Here is a 23,097-nt window from a genome sequence, read left to right as displayed (position 1 = left end):
TCTCAACCCTTTTCTCTCTATCTCCCTCAATTACTCATTTCTTGCCACTCTGGTTTTCCATCTTTGTCTCTCTCTTCTCTCAGTCTTACTTTGTCTGGCCATCTTTCTCTTTCAACCCATCCTTCTGTCTTGCTTCCGTCTTTCTGTCACTTTCCCCTCATCCATTTCTCGGCTCCTTCTCTCTCCTCTCCTTTCCACTGTGTACACCCAAAAATGAAAAACAGGGCCATATGCGCGGGGACAGCGAGCAGGATTGTGCCCCTGATGTTCCTGCTGAGGCAGTTAAGCGTCTCTCTGCAGGCCGCGCCCACTTCAGCCCTGCCCAGGACATGTGGACAGTTGGCAAGCACTGCAGTGCCGAACAACACGGTGGCTGCTTTCTGGCTGTGTGTACTGTGATGAGACCGGGAGTGTAATGAAGCTTCTGGGTCCTTGTGTAGACTCGCTACCCCGTGTACAATGGCTGTCTCAGGTGCTGGAGCAGAACTGAAGAGAGGTGTGTGAACTCCTTCTGCAAGAGGACAGAGGACGATGTGGATGAGATGGAAATATGTATGCAAAACCTAAAACCTAAGATTTCATAAAGGGTGACTGGCACGACCTGTGTCCATAAGCACACAGATACACACACACACTGTGGGTACAGTGAACAGGTGAGGGTTGAGGATTTGAGACTTCCTTGATTATATTAATTGCCAAAAGACTCAATTTCAATTTGACTTGGTATTCCTGAATTTAGAGTTAAAGCTATAATATGTAGCATTTCCAAAATAAAATGTCCAAAAACTCTAGAAACATGCTAGATATTTTTTTGAGTTGTGTGATAACACTATCACAAATGTTTCCAACTATGTTAAAACACAGAGAAATTAGTTTATTCAGTGTAATGGCGTATTTCCTGCTAGCCATTGCTAACTCGTTGCTAGTTGCTATAACGTCCGGGAAAACACACACATGATACATCAGATACATCAAAGAGTGAGAAAGAAAATTACTAAACATAATGCGAAGCCTGAGTCATGTCAGATACATTTTTATCTGCTATGGTGGTTGATTAAAAGTTAAAATAACAGCTCCCACAATCCCACGGTACTTCACAACATTATCAAACTACAGCCTTTGTTACTGTTTTAATGTGAGACCCCTACTGGCAGAATGATGCATTTAACACAATTAACAGAACTTGAATTTGTAATTAAACATATGCATCTTATATATTTTGAGAAGTCGTTTTGTTTTTGAAACATGATTGGGTGATTTTTCAAACCTGGCAACCAACTAGGATGTGGCTTCATCCCTCACTACACGTCCCACAGGTACACGTCTTTTTAGATAACTTACTGGCCGTTAAAATAACAGCTAGAAAGCTCATGTTAAGTTTAATCCCTCTTTGACTTGGCTTCTGCTTCTGTGTCACTTCAGAGCCATTTAGAGCTATAACAGCATTTTCACACTGGTGATGAAATAGAAAAACAAACGAAAATGCAGAATATTCCTTGACAATTTTTCACATTCAAACCTTTCAAACCCAGTCAAACACGCATATCCACATTCTGTGCATTCCACCGGAAAGTGAATCTATACACCGTCACAAAATCACGGAGACTTCAAGCAGTGGCGACAAGGAGGTCATTTTCTTATATTTTGAGGTGTAAAAGAAAAAAATGACAGACCTGGGTACACCCAATATTGACAAAGAGAGGAGAACTTGGTGAGTTTCACTGCTTGCTCCAGGAGCTGAACTGTACCACAGCTACTCCTGCCTCTATTAGTGAAAAATAACAAAAAAAAAGTGCTTATTACAGGCTCAAGACTTGCTCTAATTCACCCATTTCTGCATCCTCAAACAAGTACTTTCTTCTGTGGCTAGACGAAAAATGTCTTCAAAGTGGAATTCTGGCATCAAATGAAATTGTGAAAGTCAGTGGTAGCCCCTCCAGAGACCTCCTCGCCTTTCCTCATAGCCTGAACTTGGGTTAATATAATTTCTAAACACACAGTTTAAAGTGCGTCCTCCTGACCTTCACTGCAGGAGAGATTTACACACGTGTGTGCATGTGTCACTTCTCTTCACACTCATCGCTTGTTGTCCTTCAACATATCGATCGATGAGTAACATTTTCTTTCTTTCTTCCCTTCAAAGAGGTCAGAGCACAAGAGCTCAATTTGTTGGACACTCTGACTAAAGCACCTGTAATGTATCCTCTGACCCTTGAGGTATTACAGAATAATTTAATGTGCTTTCAAGGTACTTGGAGACCAATCTGCCATGTACTGAGTACTGGTGTTTTCAAAGAGCAGATGCTGCAGAGAGTGTTGGGGTAAATTTCACAACAGTTGCACAAACATGATGACAGTGGAAAAAAAGTTTAAAAAGTCCTTGCAAGTGGTTCTAGCATCAGAGTGACTTTTAGCTTTTTTTTTATTTCATCTTCTAATTCAGTGAAGATACATTTCCAGAAAACAAATCTGAACATAAAAACAAGGTTTTTGAAGAGGGGATTTTAGATATCTCTTTCTTTCATCTGAAAGAAAGACAGCAAAGAAGAAGATGAAGCAAAACTGACCAGTACAGAAAAAACACAATGTTTTTGCTGTCTGGGCTGTCAAAATTTTATTTTCTCTTTATAAAATATCAATAGCACCCAAAGAATTTAGATTTAGAATATTCTAATACCACTCTTGCGTTGTCCTCAGAAACTGACACATAAAGCTTTTATTTTCATGAATGCATTAAACAGACTATTCTGTCAGTTTTAAGTTATTACTGTAGCAGTCTTTGTACTTGCAGCAATGCAAAGGCAACTCACCCACAAAAGGCCTAAATTCACTCTGTGTCAACTGCTTGAATTTAATTAATCATTGATTATTGCAACAGAAGTTCTATTACATATCAACAAAGGTGGGTCCAACATTAGCACATATTCTTGTGACTGTAACTTGTATTGGGCCTTTGTTTTATGGCCTCAGTTATATTACTTTAGATTGTGCTCACATGGTTCATATTCCTGGACAAAGTTGCATTTAATAAAATGTTCCAGTTCCCACATATGTGGCTGGTTTCTGGGTCTCGGCATGTGTGCACTGGTTAGAATATGTAGGTGAAAGGCCACCAGTGGTAGAATGTAACTAAGAACATTTGCTCAAGTACTGTGTACAAATTAAAGGTACTTATACTTTTGTAGTGGTGGTGTTGTGAGTTTTCTGTTTTTTGGATTTTTGCCTGCGTTATGACCCTTTGCAGATTACTTGCTGGATTTCTTTGCCTTGGCTGACTGTTTACCAGTGCACCCAACTGTTTTTTTGGCAAGCAAAAAAATTTAAATCAAGATCTGTCTGAGTCACGCATTTCAGTCCTGTCACCTGTGGTATACCAGTTATAAAAAAAATTGTTTAAGTAATTAACTCAGTTTTTCATGGGATTTCCATGAACACCATCTGCTAGTTGTAGGAAACGTGAGTAAGAATTATTTGCTGAAAACTGCACAATGAAAAACTGGAACTGCAGCAGGTGGCAACGAACAGAAGGAAGCCGATTTTGAAGTTGGATGTTTCTCAGAATAACTTTAATGTGATGTACTACTTTTGCACCAAGTCTACCAGAAAATGCAAACAAGGTGTAAGCAAAGTTTCATAAGGTATGAAATGTTTGCTCAAGTAAAGCAACATTAAATTGTCAGATTTTAGAAGGGAGTTATGTGACTTTCCTTATGTAAGAAAGGGCCAAATTAAGGCTACAGTTTCCTTGAATTATTTCACCCTAATTAGATTCTTTCTGGCCTTTGAATGTACAAAGGGAAAATTACCTTAATTTACAGCCTTGGCCGACTGGCCACATGCTCACCATTACATAAAGCATGATGTCATTGTACAAGAAATCATATTTCCAAGTCACAATAGTGCTACTGTAGTAGTGAGCATTAAAAATACAGCTCCAGTGCTCAATGAGGCCTTGTTTTGACACCACATTACACTAATGCTGACAGCGTGACACAGCTGCTATTAGCTCTTCATCCAATCTCCCTCTCCTCTTCTCCATCCTGCTCTCCTCTTCTCATCACACCCCGCATGCTTTCTGTTATCAGGAAAGGTGTCAGAAGAATGTGCTTAACACTTGCATCGAGCGGTATGTATGTGTGTGTGCCCGTATTTAGCGAGGTGACACTTTGGATCGACCATGCGCTGCTACGGGGGCTGATGCCGGCGTGCAGGGGGTTGCATGGGTCGCTAAGTCACTAACTACTGCCGAGGGAAAGCCAGTAAGGGGTTGCTGATGTTTACAGGGGCCCTTGCTATCACCTATACTGAGCTGACAGTGTGCACGTGTGTGTGTATGAGTCGCTGTGTGTGTGCTAACCTCTTCCTGGACTTTAATTCTTCTGAGGAACATTAGTAGCAGACCAGAACACTCCCATCTGCCACTGCTCTGTCCTTCGATCTGCTGCACATCCTTTTTCCTCTCCTTGTTTAATCATCTCTAAGCTTCTTCTTCTCCACTCCCTCGCCATATCAGTTTCCAATCAGTGACTTTATTTTTTATTTTTTATTCCTTTTTTTGCTTTCAAGGTGTCTTTTCTCTGGTTTCAAAGAGGTTTACCTGCTCCTTTGTGTGTTTTTTTATTTCTTTTTTCCATCTCCTCTCTTCATTTTGCGTTTGGCCAAGCAGAGACGAGTACCAGCATGGAAGCAAAGTGATGGTGTGGACAGGGTCAGGCAACAAAACGTATTTTAGCTACTTAAAAAAGGTCCACCTAAAATAATCAGTGTCAGTTTAAGAGTACGCTAAATTTAGACTGTTTTTACTTTGCTGTCAGACATTCTATGTATATATATGTATATATATATATATATGTTCAAACCACCCAAACTCCACAGGTAAAATCAGTCATTTTACCTTACAGATCACAGGAGTTGATGGTCTGCTGTCACATGTAGGGAGTGTGGCTTTAAAGGGAAATTTCAACAATTGCTAATGGGGAATTACATTGACCCAAGACAGCATACAGACAGCAGATGCTAAGGTGAACAATAAAATATCTAATAACTACTAAGTGGAGCCAATAAATCAAAGGAGCAAACAAAAGCAGAAGGGATCAATATAGAAAGCTCTCCCCCTATTCAGCGTATAGCTGCTGTCAGTTTCTCTGTGTTTTTGGGTCACTGTATGGACCAGCGCTGCTCCTCACATCCAACAGTTCAAAGGTAGATTAAGTAAGTGAGACTTTACTGAATAAGGATTGAGGCGCACGTTCACCCCTCTGCTCTCCCACAAAGCGTGTCTCACTGCGGTGCGTGTGCCGAGCTCTGCCTCTCTCCCTATCTCACACGTAACTCCCGCGGATGCCGGCTGTCCTCCCAACTGTTGCCATTGCTCAGATTTGCAGGAGTCACACAATAACACAAACAAACTAACAGGAGACCAGCAACTCCTGTGTTCTGTGAGGTAAAATTATGCTGTTTTGACACCAAAATTAGCACATTTGTACAGGCTTTTTAAATGCAGCTAAACTGGGTAAAAACAGACAACTGATCCTTTTTCAACTGCCAACAGACGAGTTTGCCTTTCTGTTTTTTTCTGATGTGCTCAAAAGTTGAGACTGAACTCATGTGTGCAGGAGAGCAGAGAGAAAGGGGCTTTAAAAGTGTCTGTGTTTAGCTCTCGGCATTTTTGTAGCTTCTAACTGAATGTCTGTGGTTTAAAGTTTGGTTTCTCTCCTGCGCCGCTGTTTGTACTTTCTTATTTCCTTTATTTACTTTTTCATGTTTTCTTTCAGTTGTATAAGAGTCATGTTAAGTTGCTGCTGACCCAACATTTCCTGATTTTGCTGTTTCATAAGAAAAGCTTTGAGGTAACAGAATATCAGGAAATGATTGTGTTTTTATCCTCCATGTTCCAGCTGCTCAGCACAACACAAGCTTGTCATCGGTTAATTACACACCATCCAGCAGGGTGAAGACTCTGCTGTGTTGGGCTGACGCACCAAGTCATACCGAGCCAAGCCAAGCAGCACATGTGTATATGGAAAAGGGAAAAAAAAAAAGAGACATAGATAGAAGCGCCAAGCTTTCATTGCCTCTGCTGGAAAAGGGGCAAATAAAGTGTGTGCAATGTTTCCATCACCACCATTCAAAGCTGGAGCCAATAAATACCCATGACCTCTGCAAAGTCATTTGAACCAGAAGTTAATGTCAACTGTAGCTTTTTACATTTAAGACCAAAGCCAGATGTGAGTGTGTGTTGAGTGAGTGAGTCTTTTGTCCAGAGTCAAGTCGGTGTTATTGTATGACTTCTGTGTTTTAAAAGGATAGTTCAGGTTTACAGAAGTCACAGATTAACACAAACAAACAAACAGGTCAAGGCAGCGGTGGATCTCTTTAATTTTCTGTTCACATTTTAAAGTTAAATATTAGATGATACAACACCAAAAATGCTACCACTGGTGAGAGCTCTCTTTGTCTCTGCCTCTGTCTTTCTGTCTAAATATTTGCCTATCTCACTGTTTCTGTTTCTTTTCCCATCTTTCACACACACACACACACACACATACATACACACACACACACACCGCTGCCTCCGATGTGGGGAATAGTAAAACTGAACACAATAAACGTTATCACAACAGCCACTGAATTCAGAGAGATAAGAAATTCATTAGGCGCCAGCTTGCTAATGACGTGCAAAGAGATGAAATTATGGCAAGGACAAAAAGGATGTAAGAGACGGGAGAAGGGGAGGAAGGAGGGGAGGAGGTGAAATGAAAAAGGATGTGCAGGAGAAAATGCTCCCCAGGATGGCGCACCGTATCATAGCGCGCCAGCTCGATTGGCTTGTGACCTCTGCGAGTCAAAGAATTAAACGACGCCTCATTCATATGTCAGCACTGTTGCCCCTTTTTTCTCTTTCTCGGTTTGCGTTTCTTCCTCCGTGTCTGTCTGATATCACTCGCCAAACACCACAGGGAAATCAAGGTTGAAAGTCAAAGCACTCATGCTCACATTCTCTTACTCGGCTTACTGCTCACATGCTACTCAAGGTCACTCTAAGCCGAGGCCTCCCATTAACTAAAAATGGAGGTTCACAACCTTTTGCCATGATGCAATGTGGGTAAAGAAGAGGTGAAACAGAATCAGGTGTGTTTCATGTTGAGGGCTATTATCCACCTGCGTTTAGTGTCGAGAACAAAACACTACAAGTCCATCTGTGGCACATCAAAAACAGACTACCATAATCCCAATGTCAGTGCCTCAGCATGCTTAACATTCTCTCTATGACACACACACACACACACACACACACACACACACACATCCACCATCTGGTGCCAGTCCTGCCCCATGCTATAACCCCCTCTGCCCCGTGCTGGATTACCCCCTCAGTATTTACATCTTGCAAATCCAGCCGGCGGCCTCTGATAGGGGCCATCTGTAATCTGAAGGTTATATTTGCAGCGTGTGTGTGTGTGTGTGTGTGTGTGTGTGTGTGTGTGTGTGTGTGTGTGTGTGTGTGTGTGTGTGTGTGTGTGTGTGTGTGTGTGTGTGTGTGTGTGTGTCGTCCTGTAATTTGTTCCCGCTCAGCGCAGGGACAGTATCAGCGTCCGCGACATCTGTTCAACACAGGGCCTACACAGCAGAACTGAGCACATCATCTGCACCGCGCAGCACAGGGATGATGCACTCACACACACACACACACACACACACACACACACACACACACACACACACACACGCACACGCATACTCACACACACACATAGTAACACACACACACACATATTAACTGCATGCCCTCACACACACATACTGTATGTGCATGCATAGAAGTAAACAAACACATGCACATACATATTGATTTGATGTGTTTTTCAGCTGTTATAAAGCCTTTAATGTTTTTTTTCCTTCTTTGCAGACTCTTCGTTCTTTGAAGGTTCTTGTTACCATTGTTATTTTTGTTTACTGTGTTCATACCTCATCTATTGCATGTCTGTCTGTCCTGGAAGAGAAATCCGTGCTCCGTAGCTCCTCCTGAGTTTGTTCCTTTTATTTTCTTATCCGAACCAAGAATAAAGAAAAACAGACTGTTTGTGCAGATTTGTGCCTTTCTTTTGAGGCAAATTTGTAATGTTGGGCTACATGACTAAAATTGACCTGACTTGAATTTTGGCTCTGTTTTGATGTGCTTTCTCAAAAAAGAGATATAGCACACAAGAGATTTCAAAAAGACATATTTGTTCTTTACGCCACATAACATGTATGTTATGTGTCTGTCATAATGCATAACACACTTGTTAAGAATTTAAAGTCAAGATAAAATGAAAAATACCTTTTTGACTCTGTTAGGTCATATTATTGTTGTTGTTATCAAATTTTATTATCAATATATGCCAAAAAATACAAAAAAAAGAAAATCAATATGTTTGTATTCATGTATCAAAATCCAATCTTGTTTTCCTCCTGTAAAACAAAACATGATTTTTCCTGCCTGTCTATCCTGTCCCTCTCTGAAATATGCCACAATATGGAAGCTAGATACTCTCAAAATACTATTTCTCAAATATAAAATAACCTTGAAAACATCACCAGGGCTATTTTATCAGACTTTAAAAAGCTCCTCCAGAGGAACAAAAGACATCGTACAACTGTTTTCACAGGCTGAATTGAACTCACATGACGAGTTCGACCTTCATGAGTAAAATCAGTGGAGTGCCCCAAATAACGTGGGACACAGTTTATTTGTCGGGATTGTAACAGAGCGTCTGTGTTGTATACATGAGCACACATGTCATGCAGTCGCATGCATCTGTGTGTGGTCAGCCGTGATGGAATCATCTCTGTTCCACCCAGAGAGACGCCACAGCAGGCGCAGGAAAGGCTCCGAGGCAAAATATTGGAGTTCGGATGCCCGGCATTTCTCGCCAATGATGACAACAACCCAAGTGGGATCCACGCAGAGACAGAGAACAAAAAGACTGAAATGAATTTACAGCTCACCCGTTGGGGGACGGATGTGCCGAAGATGAAGTGATGATCATCTCTGTTCTCTGCTAAAATGAAATATGATGGCGAGGGAGCTCAGTGCCATTTCCTGCCTGGCACAGGAAGCGCCCATCTGGAGTTTAGTGCTGTCTGTCCTCTGTTGTTGTGTTGCATGGTGTTGTAATAGCTCTTGTCACTGCTGTTGCTGGTTCTCAATGCTGTTATTATTTCTGAAGCACCGCACAGGTCAGCTGGGGGAGATGGCGGAGAAAGAAATGATATTCATGATTTAAGCCTGTTGTGAACAGGCTTGGGGAGTAACGTATTACATGTAACAGGATTATGTGATTCAGTTACAAAAAATAAAAGGTATCTGTGGTCAATTATAGTTACAAATTAAAAAGACATAATATGATTATGGATACATTTTGTAATAGTGGGGATTATTAGCAGGATTACCATTTTAAAATACATAACACTTCACTTCACAAGTCACACCAGACTGGCCTCAGTGAAACCAGCTAAACTTGCAGTCAATTCATTATCATGGCCTCTGGTGAAATAATGTTTTCATGAAATCAGAAAAGGCTAACAATATCAGAGTACAGGGTAAGTTATTCCTTCAGCTTGGCCTGGAAAATACTCTTATCAGCTCTTATATTAACTACACAGACCGTTAAGTAATATTACCTATACAGACTAATTGCAACATTAGCTACACAGACCAAACGCTAACATTAGCTCCACAAACCAGCCACCAGTGTTAACTACACAGAGAGTTAAACAGAAATCCAGCTACCTAGCTAGCCTGTCAATACTACTTCTAAAAAAAAATATTTTGGGACTGTAGGTGGTGATTCTGGTGACCGGGATGGTGTGTTGGTTAAAACACAAGCCCCCAATTGGAATAAGTTTATGACAGTTTATTCAAAGTTTGAGTGCGTAGGCCTATATGAGATATTCATAATTACAACATGCATTTGCACACAACAAAGGAAAGAATATCTGGTCAAGCAATTCATAAACTTACAACAAGCATAAAACATATTTGGCTAAACACTGTGGCATTTGGTTTGGGTTACTGACTACATTTTTAATAAGTAATTAGTAATTGTATAGGAATACATGTGTAAACTAACCCTCTCAACCCAGGCTGTGGATCGTTGAGAAGAAGACTGGTAAAATAAGTGAGGAGTTTATCGCTTGAACTGGGAGAGGGAGGGTAATAGAGGCAAATGGGGAGTCTGTAGGAAGAGGAGAGCAGTGAGACGCATGCTGGCAGCTGCCCGTACGACTGTCACATCCCACCACCCGCCAGAAAAGCAGAAGGAAGCCACTCGTCATTGCCGTGACAACCAACGCGTGACGAGAGGAGGGAGGAAACTTATCCATCAAAAAATGATGCAGGGATGAGTGCACTCCTTCATCTTCCTGCTCGCACACACACGCACAAACACACACTCACGCACAATGCCTTCATATTTCATTTGGGTCATCAAGAACAACTGTCTCCAAGAGGAAATCTCTGGCTGAATCTCATGTTTTCTCCACTCAGTGACATAATAATGAATTTTCCTCCTTTTAACAAAGTGGCTGTAACCCCCCCATAGGCCTAATGCTCAGAGCACACAGACAAACTGAAAGCACAAGACGAGGGAAAACAGCGATTCAAGTGTGAACTGAAAAACACCCCAGAGCCAGAGACGATCACACTGACACTGAACTCGTCTTATTCTGCTGCAGACAAAAGCATGAATTCATTTGAAGCAAATTAACCTTTAAACCAGAAAATAGTCTTCCAATACCTCGAAATATATTACATAATCTAAAACCAAACTGAGTGTAATTAAAAATCTGACTAATACCACAATGTCTGAATATAAAAACCGAAAGGAAATGTGTGTTTTACAAAAATACACTCAGTTTTTCTGCTGTAAAATGACCATTTCCAATCTTCTGGTGCACTGAAAAACCTGTGTGATGGATTCCTCCTTAGTTATACAGTTTATAGGAACTGGCCACTCATATCAAGCAGCTAAGATTGCACACTGACGGTTGGGGATCTCGGGAAAAAGGCTGAAGTGAAGGCTACTGTACAGTCTGAGGCTTTGAGGCATGAACAAACGGAAAGGGCTGAGAACACTGAGTACTGAGCACCACCCAGTGGTTGATTACTGTATGTGTGCAGTCAAAGCGCTCACTGAGAGGAAACACAGATGTAGGGGCCTCTAGCAGCTCGGGAAAATTGAAGACTTTTCAGTTAAACATCTTTTAAATGATGAAATAGACCTTCAGGGGTGCCTGCTGATATGCAACCTCAATGCAACCTGTTAATGAAAGTGTATGGTTTGTAGCTCCACTGTCTGCCTTTATATGTAAAGCAGCTATACTGGATATTTTGTGTATCAAATGATAACGTGAAAACAGTGTGACAGTAAGAAAAGTCTCACTTGTAGCAATGAACCAACAAAAAGTATCACACCAACACAATAACACTAAAGACTTGTGACTTCACTTCAACTTGAGCCTTTTGACATAAACAAATATTTGATACCATGCACCAGGGGTTTGCAAATGTCCCACACCAAGGTGCAAAAGCTTATGGACAGGGCCGCCCTTTTGCAAGATATCTTTAAAAACCCAGAGTGTTTTTTTTTCTTTCAATCTCTGGAGGGTGCTTTTGTTTAAAGTACTGACAGTTTTAAACACTCATTTGAGAAGGTCTCAAAGGAAAGATCACAGTTGGGGCACTCGTATCAGTTCTTGTGTGCAGTAGTAAATCCATACTTGTATGCTGCATTATACTTGCAAGTTTTAATTGTCCAGGGTTTTTTCATATTTCTTGATGGTGATATTTGTCACCTAGGCTTTTGGTCTGCTCATCGGGTCTTTTCCTGTCGATTTTGTGTGAGTTATGACTAAATTTCAGGATTTTGTGGTAATTCACATAATGATTTTTTTGTATGCCTCTGGAGGCCCTCATAGGGTCAGCCAAGGCCCCCACTTTAAAAATCACTGCCTTACACCAAGCCCAAACATGTTATTAAGAAAGTGTGCCACAAATTAATTCATTTCCCTTCATTTCTTGAATTAACCAACGCTAACACTATTCATTCCCGGTGACATGTAATTCCATTTAAACCAATTCAGCAGCATCCATCAAGTTGCAGGAGAGAACTGTGAAGAACTAACGTTACGTTTGCTCACAAAAACAATGACGTGGTCAAAAAAAGACCAACTGTAGTCTGCAAAATGTTGAATGGTTGGCTAATGTTAACACATAGCGAACTAATGCTTAGCTGAAGTAATTTCGTAAAATGAGGTTGGAACTTGACTGTTGTTCAAGATAAGGACTTAAACTGTTTTGACTTGAGACTTCAGTGCAAAGGCTGGAGATATACTTTTGACCTGCAAGACAGTGACATTTCTGCTCTCTCATAGTGTTGTTTTCATCAAACAAAAAGAGGACAGAGACTTATCAACAAGCTGGAACTGAGAGTCATAAGCCAGAATCACAGCCCCAAATGAATGCTAATGTCCATATCTGTTGGATAACTAATAAGTAACTGTTTGCTAACAAGTTTGCCATGTTTACCTAAAACTTGATATAACCAGTGCCATGTTCACTGCCCCCAAGTGGCCAAAATAGATATGTTATTGCTGCTTTTGAAAGAGGAAATACCACTTCTTCCTCATGCAAATGAAAGCTGAATTCATAATTAATAAATGCGCCTGTAACCCTAGTTCTTATGGGCTGTGAGTGATAAGCGGGCTTCAACTTTTCGTTCTTTCTCTGCATTTACTGTTCACAGAAACGGCGAGACAGTGCAAACACATCCCAACTTCCGGGTACAGCAACTTCCCTCCCCAGTGTTTTGCACGAGGCACTCTCCTGTGTATCACTTACATGTCCCCACAAAACAAAGGAAGGTAGGAACCAAATAGGTCATAACCAACCTTAAACACTGCACATGAAAACATACAAATGAAACAACATCCAAAGTGCTATAAATGGCAATGAAATAATTTATCAGTAACTCAATATTGCTGTCAAAGTACCCAGTACACTGTACAGCTTATTAAGAATTAGAAAATTATACAGCAATTTAATAATAAAAATAACCCAAAAATATAATGTTTACAGTAATTATAGTTACTTATTTATATGCCTATGCTCAATCTTAAAAGGGAATTTGTTACTAAAGCTTTAGCTCATGTGAGGTAACGTTAGCTAATGTTAGCTGTGATGATCTTCTGTTTTGATGTGTGTGTCTTTTATCATGTAACTCTCCAGGCTGCTTATAGGCAAGTGAAGACCAGGGTCATCGAGGAGATGCGGCACACCTGTACCATCTGGCTCGCCTGTATTTAAAATGGCTACGGACATTGCTCTGGTTTTCTCTTTCTCTTATACTGATTTGCATGTTTTTCTCACCAAGTTATGTTAATTTTTAAGATGGTGCATGTGTGAACTTCCTCTTTTGTTGGAAGAAAGCAGAAGATAACAAACTTCAGAAAGATATTGCTGTGCAACTGACATTACTGAGTCTGTTCTGTTGACTTCGGAGCTCTTCCTCTAATTTTGCTACATTAGGTTTTAGCATTAATCATTAACCTGTGATTGTCTCTTGTGACCAGTGTGTCTGCTGTTCGCCAGAAGTTATTTACTTTGTTTTCTCTCCCCAACCAATACATCTTCGATCAAATCTCCTCTGAGCACTGATTTAGAGATAATTCAGACCTTGGATCTCTGTTTTAAAAAAACAAAAAACATGTTGGACATCTGCTCTTTGCAAGGACCACATTGATCCATAATCCAATCACAGTTGTTTATTTGTTGTTATTGATTTCTTTATTTAGTTTAATGAGAATGTGCATGGTGTTTTTTTCTGTCCTGCTGGATTGTTGAATTGCTCAGGACTTTCCCAATTAATTTTAATTTTCTCTTTCCACAACACCCTGATATTGTAGACACACATACTGAAGGAATATAGATTCATCTGTTTTTGTTTGGCATTATTAATCAAAGGAAAACTGTCAAATAATGACCCACCCTGTCCACTGGGTACAAATCAGTTTCTTCAGTTACCAGGCGAATACTGCCCCTTTGAGATCAATATAGTCAATATTCATAGAGGCAGGCAACAAGTTATAACATGAAATATGTTATTTGCATCTGTCTAAGTCAATAAAAAACAAACATAAACATACAGGACAATATATTACACGTGTGTATAAGTACATGCACACATCACACAGAGTTCATCCTGCTGTCATCTACTGGCAGGGGGCCACAGTCGTGTCTGCAGTGCAAACCAACGGGCATAACTGTAGCCAGCGGTACAAGCAGAATAATGAATGAGTAATGAATAATAGAAGAATGATGAAGAATAATGACTTGGGGAAAAGACACACACACATGCATACACACAGGAGGACAGACATAGATAATTATACAGTATCACCATCTATCTTCCTCTCAGAGAGAGACAGAGAGAGAGAGAGAGGTTCCCCTGTCCCCTCTGGTGTACACAGCTTCATTAATAGGAAGTCACAGACTGGCCACAAACACACCCTAACACCATCTCAGTTTTACTGTGAAAGAAAAAAAGAACATATTTTAAGATACAGGGTGGGAGATGATCTTAGCAAGAGTGATCAGAATATACTTGCAGAGTTTCCTTGTAAGTTCACCCTCTACAAATAACAATCGCTCAAGACAAACAAGCTGATCTAAAGCAATTAGTATTAACGTCATTTAGTAATGTGATTTATGTGACTTTTTCACATTCTAAGAAAGCAAGCACACATAGATCAAATAGTGAACAGAAAACAAAATATAATGTGACTTTCTGTATGGAAATATTGATAAATTTTCTTTAATTTGTTCATCGTGTCAATTTCAAAATTTCACCATGACCATGTGGAAATGAAACCACGTTGCTATTGTTTGTGTCTTTTTACTGTGCGTTGAAACTGAAAAACATACCTCCAGTGAGATGTGCTTTTTACATAGGGGAACAACAAAGAGGAATCATTGTTTAAAACCGCAACCGTGGCTGCAATATGGTTCTAAAGTGGGTCATAGAGAATCAGCTCACCTCAAAATCAAAAATACATATTTATTATCTAGATTGTTTGGTGTGAGTTGCTGAGTTTTGGAGATTCATCTTATGCAACTTCACTTTTAACATTTTTTGCTGATAAAACTTCACTGCTTGAATGCGTCTGTTTTACTTGTAATTGAGTCCTCTACGTGCAGGTATTGCCTTTGCTTCAGCAACAGTTTTGAAATATATCTTTCACTACTTTATGTTGTGAAACCTCTTCCTTTCTCCCTATAGACAGGTTTTGTTCTGCAGTGACAAACAGCAGTTGTAGTTTTGTTTTAGCAACAGTTTTTTGATGCAAGAGAAACTTAGAGGATTAATCCTGGGCTTGGCACTTTTTTGTGTGTGCCGTTGTCCAAAAGTTCCATGGTAACCTTCAAAGGGATAGTTCAGATTTTTTGAGGTGGGGCTGTATTAACCCATAGTCAGTGTATTACCTTCAGTAGATGGTAGTCAGCGTGCCTGATAAAGCTGAGCAATGATCTACTGTGGATCTACTGTGGACAGGGTCGGCAGCACTTAACACTTAAAAAAGGTCCACCTGAAAAAAAAAATATATATATATCATATATATGTATATATATATATATATATATATATATATGACAAAAATTGCTCTCTCCGAACCAACCAAACCCCAGTGGAGAAATCATCCGTTTTACCTCACAGAACACACGAGTTCCTGGTCTACCACTGCCTCAATTTATTTGTATATTTGTGTTATTGTGTTATTATGTGTTCTGTAAGGATGGTTCGGATTCACTGAAGTCACACAATAATACAAACAAACTAACCAATTGAGGCAGTGGTGGACCAACAACTCCCTTGTTGAAAATCACTGATTTCACCTATGGAGTTTGGTTGGGTTGGTGAGATGAAAAAGGCTGTCTGACAGCAAAGTAAATTGGTGAAAACATTCTTAACATAGTGTACACATTAATTTTTTAGCTGGAGCATTTTAGGACCTTTTTTTTAGCACCTATCTGGCCTGTTTCTTACTCCCAAAACCAAAGTATTTCACAACTTGGGAATGAGACTCAACAATCAGCCATTTTCATGGCACCAGTCCAAAATAAGAGCACTTCAGACTCAATTCGCCAGAATTACTGACTGCAACTTTAATGCCAGGAATACAGGGCTCAAAGAAAGATACCAAAACATGCCCCCACTTGCACTTTGTGGACAAAAATCTGTTAGGTAAACACAATGCTACCCAGTCATGATCACGGTTAAAAGTACACACAAGTCCACATATAATAGTAATGGTTAAGGTTTGGGTGAGCCTCTTTAACCACTACTGTTGTGCACAGGGTTGACAAAGCAACAGCAATAACCAACAATATAATGCAACAATACAACCAACCCATGAATTAGGGACATAAAACAGTCTGATGTATCGGTCTTAAATTTCTGTGCTTTTTGCAGAACGTGTAGAAAACCCACTTGCTTCTCCTGACCTGCTCTGGCAGCTGGTGAGAGTTTGCCCCAGGTGCGAGGTCTGATGTCAAAGTGTCCAACAGCAACAATCTCAGCTGTCATCACAGCCTGAGCCTGAAGGTGACCACTGTCGGAGATATGAAACGTTCGAAACCAAGTGTGTCGAGAGTCTGATAGATTTGCCCGCCAGCTCTGGAATTTGAAAAACCATTAAAAGTTCTTTGGAGTCTGGTTAACTGTTTTTCCTGCAGGTCATGAATTGATTGACGGTTTTTAAACGTTACAAACTGAAGGCTTTCATTGGAGAGATTAGGTTTAATTATGATTCTCTTTATGCTAATTTGTGCTTTTGTAGTTGAGTTACTGTTATTATTTGATTGGTTTGGCTGTCTATGTTTTTATATATTGATAGTTTCTCCTTTTCTTTTTTTTTTTGACAGTTTCCAAGATCTCAAACAGCAAAGTATTTTGCTGCTTGCCTTGAATAAAAACTGGGGAATGATATTATTTCTGTATACTTGTTTTGTTTGAAAAGGGAACCTGAAACTTCCCTTTCCTTCAGTTCCTCCATTCTCACCTGTGCTTTGATTATTAATATTCATTGTCACATCTGTTTGCCTGAAGAGAGTGTGGTGCTTTTTGTTCATCTCAAATCAACATGCTACTTAGTTCTTTTCTCCTGTTCTCTTTGAGTGCGAGCGCAGGTAAGGAAATTCTATTAACAAATGTAATAACAGAATCCAGAGTGTAGGTTCACAAATATACTTTGACATTTATTTGTGCTTTTTATTGTCCTTCCAGTGAAATCCTGGAATAGTACTACTCTGCAGCCTATTCAGGATACTTCTCTGCCTGCAACTCCCATAACTACACAGACTGCAGAAGGTAATACAGAACTTGATTCTTACCATCAAATGAAACAAATAGTCTACAGGAGGGTATATTTAGACCATGTACAGCAGTCTTTTGAGCTAAATGCTAAATGTTAGCATGCAAAAATCTCACAATGACAATGCTAACATGCTGATGTTTAATGAGTGTATCATTATTAAGTACAAAGTGTTTTTCTCCATTCTGTCTTCTTATATGGACTTTTTCTTAAAGGAGAAATGTGTAATATATTTAATGTACTTAAAGCCTTTATAGATCAACAGCGACACAAATAAAATCTGCAAATATTTTGGAGGCGAAATTTTTGACCCGCCTGACTTTTTCACACACAGCAGCAAAAAGATGTATTCAACATTAAGTGAAAAGAAAAGAAATGCATTGTGTTTGTTTATTGTGATTTGAGCCAAATCAAAAAGTGAAATGTGAATATTTTGTCCACCTTGATTTGAAGACTTGAGATGTGCTACCTTTTTTTTAAAAAAAAATATGATCATGTGAACATGACCTAGTGCTGCTTTTACTTAATAAAAAGACAAGAAAAATGACACATGGGTACAACCACTATTGAGCAAGAAGGAGAACTTGGTGAGTTTCACTGCTTGGTTCAGGGGATGGAACAGTACCACAGCTGCTTCAGGATGTATTTCAAGTCTCTGTAGTTTTCCCTCCTTTATCATATAAAAAAAGTTTGGTGAAACGTGTAAAACAACCAATCTGCCAAAATGGATGTTTTAAATGCGACCTTGTCAACAACATGCAGTTTGATTATTCAGGTGAGAAAAAATAAAATCAGTCAACGAAATTCTGCTTGATGTGAAAGCTTGTGGATTAATCACACGAAAATAAAAAAAAAAAAGTATGTTCTAGTGTGAAAAGGTGTTAAATCATAAAACAACCATGATGATGACGACATCAGATATTAAGGAAACATTTAGTTTCTATGACATCAATGCTCCAGCAACTGTGTTCTACTTTGAAATTTCCATTCTGGTGCAGCAGGTCTTTTTTTTTGGCCCCTGTGATTCTGCCTATGGCCCATTTTGATACCCTGGATCAAACTGGATCAGCTGAGAAAGACTCTGAGCTAAAAAACCCTTAAGGAATCTTTCGAGAAAGCTCCATGATCAGAGACATCATAAAACACAGGTAATTTTGTAAGACAGCTTAGAGCCCAGAGGTATTTCAAGACTAATTTTCTCCTGAATAGGTAAGCATTGCCTTTCAGCTAACGTTAGCTAACCTTAGCTAATTTATCATGGCTACTCGCATTCTTATCCAAAACAAACCAGATATGTGGTGAACCCATTTTCAGCTTGCTTGCTGTTAGTGTTGCTTCTTTAAACAAATTTCTCAATGTCTCTTAAAGGGACAGTTCACCCTATATATTTGTCCCTTGGCCTGTAATGCTCTTTATCCACCTAGAGTTTTTTGATGTGCATTGCAGAGTTTGCAGAGACTAAATGGCACTCTCCTTGTGGTGACTAAACCACCAAAAAATACATTTGAAAAGTTCAAAACCAAAGTCTCTTTACAAAAATCATGACCTTGTCACACAAGATAATTCATACACCGTGTTGTGAGCAGTTTTGTGTAGGAACTACTTTCTTGGTTCTGGTAGATTCTACTGCTAAAAGAAAGAAGTTACTACATGAAACTGCTTACAACAAGGCTTGTGGATTATGCTTAGAAACAGATCATGACTTTTGGAAAGGGACCCTTATTTTGTAAGTTTTTCATGTTTTTCTTTGTTTGTATGTTTGTATGTTTTTGGTGCTTTGAGCCCCATAAGATGAGAGACTCAGACAGCAGTTCAGTTTGAAGTGGATTTATTTTCAGTGAAAGCAAGCTGGGGGTTTGGGCTGATCCAGGCCTCTCAGGTGAAACAAGGCAGGCAGGCTGAGCAGGACTGGAAACTGGTAAGCAGGCTGAAGTGACAGACAAACAACTGACCAGTAAGTGTGGATCTGAGGTACCAGGAAATAAGGATAAGGCAAAAATACAAATCCACAAGACAAAAAAAAAAAGCAAAGAAGCAGCAACTAGGCCACAAAGGTGGTTTGAATGATCTGGCAAGGACTGGACTGCAGAACCGGGGTATTTGTACTGCTGGGGCTGATTAGTGGATGGCTTTCTGGTGTGCAGGCAGATTGGCAGCAGGACTGATGAGAGCCACACCCAGAAACACACAGAGAAAGACAAACAAGGAACCACAAGAAACACAGGGGAAGGGGGAAACAGCTGACACGTGAGGAATGGGGAAAAGGCACAGACATATTTGGGTGAACTGTCCCTTTAACATTGAAATACAGGACTCTCTAAAGCAGGCATGTACAAACTATTCTACAAAGGGCCGTGTGGCTGCAGGTCTTCATTTCTATCAAGCCGGAGCACACCAGGCTCGACTCATTCAATCAGTCTGAAATGCATTTTTTTTTTTTTTTTTTTTTAATCAAAGAATCAAATACTGTCTAATAGAGTTCTTAATCTTTTGTGCTGATGATTTATCTGTAAGAGTTTCATGCTGATTCAAGTTCAAAGTTGTAGAGATGCTCCAACTGTGAGGGAAGTAACATGTCAGTGTTCAACACACCTGATTCAAATGATCAGGTTGTTGTCAGGCTTCTGCAGAGGCTTGATGATCATGTGAATCAGGTGTGTTGGAGCAGGGACACATCTAAAACATGCAGGACAGTGGGCCCTGAGAACCAGGGTTGGGGAACACTGGTCTATGTGAAAAATGGGACTTCTACTTACTGAGGGGTGCCTGAAATGGCAAATAGACTGCACTCTTAAAGCACTTATCTACCTTAATGGACAAAGCGATTTACAATTTTCCTCTCATTCACCCATTCAAACTGGCAACAATAACGGAGCTGCCATGCCTGCCAGTCTGGAGCAAATTAAGGATCACTCCTTCTGTCCAAAGACACCTCAACATGTGGACAGGAGGAGCCGGAGATCTCACCGTCAGCTCAGAGCCACAGTTGCCACAGATATGCACTCAAAAAATAAACAAAACACTTGCCCTCATTTTTCACTTGTTGAAGTTAAGAATTTCAATGAAAACCTAAAAGAAAAAAAAAAAAAAAACTTTTTGTGCGCACAGAAAAAGTTTTTTCATTGTGAACTTTTTTTGTCTTTTTGATTGTAGCTCCTTTCACTTTGCAGGCAGCTCTATCCTGACTAACACAAAGTCACTGTAGGAACGTAGCTGCATGTAACTTGTGCAACTTTTGCACGTGACATTGTAGCAACCGAAGTAAAATTCCAGAGTGATGTCATTAGCACATATTTTAAACATTGCCACTACGCTGTCCCAACATTTCCCCCACTTTTCAAGGATGTTGTCATGTTCATTTAAAGTACAGGAAACCTCATGCAGAGGACGTTGAACAGACATTGCCATCTGCAGAACAACTGAGGCTGATAATATGTACAATACTAATACATTCTGTCTATAACTATTTTATTTCTACTCTGTCATCCTCCATTTGTCCCCAGAAAAAGTCCTCTTTCTGCAACTGGTGGCCACACCAGACTACCCAGTTGTGGCAGATCAGAAAGTCCACCTGCACTGCACTTCCACCATAGAAAAATCCCTAAACTGGTCCTTGCAGCGCCTGGATGACCTGAATCAGATCTGGAAATTTGTGAACAATGGCAGCGATCTGACCCTCACCAGGCCAGAGGAGAGTGGGACTTACCGCTGCTACGCCATGAGCGGGTCATCTCACAACATGAGCTCCAAACACACAGTCTACATCGTCTCCATGCATGCAAGAGGTTTGTGGTTTGTTTTGATCTGCCACATCAAATGAATGAAACAGTGAGATCTTGATCAGTCTGCACAGTGAGAGTGAGATTTTGTTTTAAGATTACCTCACATGCTCTGAACAAGTATCTGTATTATTTTGTGCCAAAACGTACAGCAAGTAGCTTTACTATTAATTTATTGTTTTCTCATAAACAAAACTTTTGTTAATGATCCACTTTAGTTACAAACATGACTACTTGTATGATAAAGGGGTAGCTGGCAGTGACAAAAAACAACTTATGACCCAGCTCTGAAGTTCTCCTCAGCTCACTTTATAGCTCATTGTTTAGCTGTCCACAAAACAACGTCAGTGTTTGCTATCAGTTATAAACTAGCTGGTGCAACATTGTCCAGCAGGGACAGGTAGTCTCAACAAAGGAGAGTAAATCCTGGACTTAGATCAGGTGTCAAAAACACAACTCCAAATAAATTGCTAATGTTGCTCCACTCTACTATATAAAGTTAGTTGAACATATTTTGGGGTATAAATAACTAGATGGTAAAAAAAAAAAGGAATCAGCAAGCAGCTGCTGAATGTGCTGCAGTGGATGCTCAGTGGTAAGGATTTTTTGTTAAAGATTAAGATCTTTTTTGTTTAACAGAAATAGACACTGTATCGCTCTGTTCAAAGCTACCAGGGTCCACTGGCAAAAGCAGTAATTTTACCTCACAGAACACGGGAGTTGTTCTGTGGTAAAAATTGATTTTGTCAGAGGAGTCTGGTGGCTTTGAACAGAGCAGTATAACAGTTTCAGTCTCCTGTCTGATGGCGCTGTCTGAAAAGGTCATTACTGTGGGATCATATCAAAAATGCTGTCAGAACAATCTGAGCCAGGCACATTTGCTCCCCAGGATTACATTGCAGTCAATGCAGCCTGTTTCACTTCTACAGTTGAGGTAATCTTCTGGACCAATTCTAAAACCTTTTGTTCCTATTAGTCATTAATACTCCAAAATATGCAAAAATGGGTCTACAAATTCCAGAATTACTCTTTAAAGCCTTTCACCTGCAATTCTGTGCTGTTTCCTTGATTTACAATAGACGGTGAGAAATTAGGAATAGCTGCCTTCGTCCTCTCTCTCCTGGCCTTGTTCATCTGCGTTGCTACTCTTGTCTGGCTGAACTGGCAAAGACTTGGTGACACTTTGACCACTTCCAACACTACAGCAAAAGGTAAAGGACGCATACGCACATAGAGCATTTCCTGTTGGGTCAAATTTTAAGCAAATGTTCTGTGCATGATTTTAATCTTAATCTTTTCCTAAAGGTTTTCCTGGACCTGAAAAGTCACCAAAGTAAGTACAAGGAAAAAATGTATGCAAAGCAATTTGTCCACATGCTGTAAACCAGCTGAGTCAGAGGGCTGTGTGTATTAACAGTGTGATCACACTTTTTTGCACACCAGGGGAGGTTTGCCGAAGACCGACTGTGACACAGATGTCTACATGAATTACACAAACACCAACCAAGCATACACTGATCTGGACCCCAGCAACATGAGTGGTGATAATGTGTACTCAAGTCTGTCATGAACATCCGTCAGAGGGTAGAGATGTGCAATAAAGAAAGAGGAAGATCAGACTGAAGTTGGGTAATATCTGCATGTAAGCTCAACATCAACACCGATAAATATATGGTCTTGCACATACATTTAGTCTGTGTGTGGTTTTAATTATAATTCATTTGTTTGATTTAATCTAATTTCACGGAAGTTATTCAACACAAGCTGAATGTGGTGAAAACCACAGTTCTGTAGCATTAGCTGGGTGCAACTGTTCCCACGAACCCCCTGCCTGTCTTTCTCTCTCTCTCTCTCTCTCTCTCTCTCTCTCTCTCTCTCTCTCTCTCTCTCTCTCTCTCTCTCTCTC

The 23,097-nt window shown here is 40.0% G+C and overlaps 1 protein-coding gene across 1 annotated transcript; it reads left to right on the top strand.

Annotated features, from left to right (window-relative positions):
* The first annotated feature begins 230 nt into the window (after positions 1 to 230).
* LOC146310847 (uncharacterized) lies at positions 231 to 23,064 on the top strand. Its single transcript, XM_084742971.1, has 7 exons — positions 231 to 338; positions 441 to 552; positions 17,325 to 17,408; positions 20,916 to 21,197; positions 22,271 to 22,402; positions 22,497 to 22,524; positions 22,635 to 23,064. The coding sequence occupies exons 1-7, from the start codon at positions 231 to 233 to the stop codon at positions 22,759 to 22,761; spliced, it is 873 nt and encodes a 290-aa protein (XP_084599097.1). The 3' UTR covers positions 22,762 to 23,064.
* The last annotated feature ends 33 nt before the right edge of the window (positions 23,065 to 23,097 follow it).

This window comes from Lutjanus erythropterus, chromosome 18 (assembly GCF_056507025.1).
Source record: "Lutjanus erythropterus isolate fLutEry1 chromosome 18, fLutEry1.hap2, whole genome shotgun sequence".
Classification (NCBI taxonomy): domain Eukaryota; kingdom Metazoa; phylum Chordata; class Actinopteri; order Lutjaniformes; family Lutjanidae; genus Lutjanus; species Lutjanus erythropterus.
Note: the sequence above shows the minus strand (reverse complement) of the source record. Positions and strands in the feature narration are given on the sequence as shown.

Coding starts and splice junctions, on each gene's coding strand:
- LOC146310847 (XM_084742971.1), top strand. CDS start 231: ATGCGCGGGGACAGCGAGCAGGATTGTGCCCCTGATGTTCCTGCTGAG. Junction 22,403..22,496: donor TTCCAACACTACAGCAAAAG/GTAAAGGACGCA, acceptor CTTTTCCTAAAG/GTTTTCCTGGACCTGAAAAG. Junction 22,525..22,634: donor GGACCTGAAAAGTCACCAAA/GTAAGTACAAGG, acceptor TTTGCACACCAG/GGGAGGTTTGCCGAAGACCG.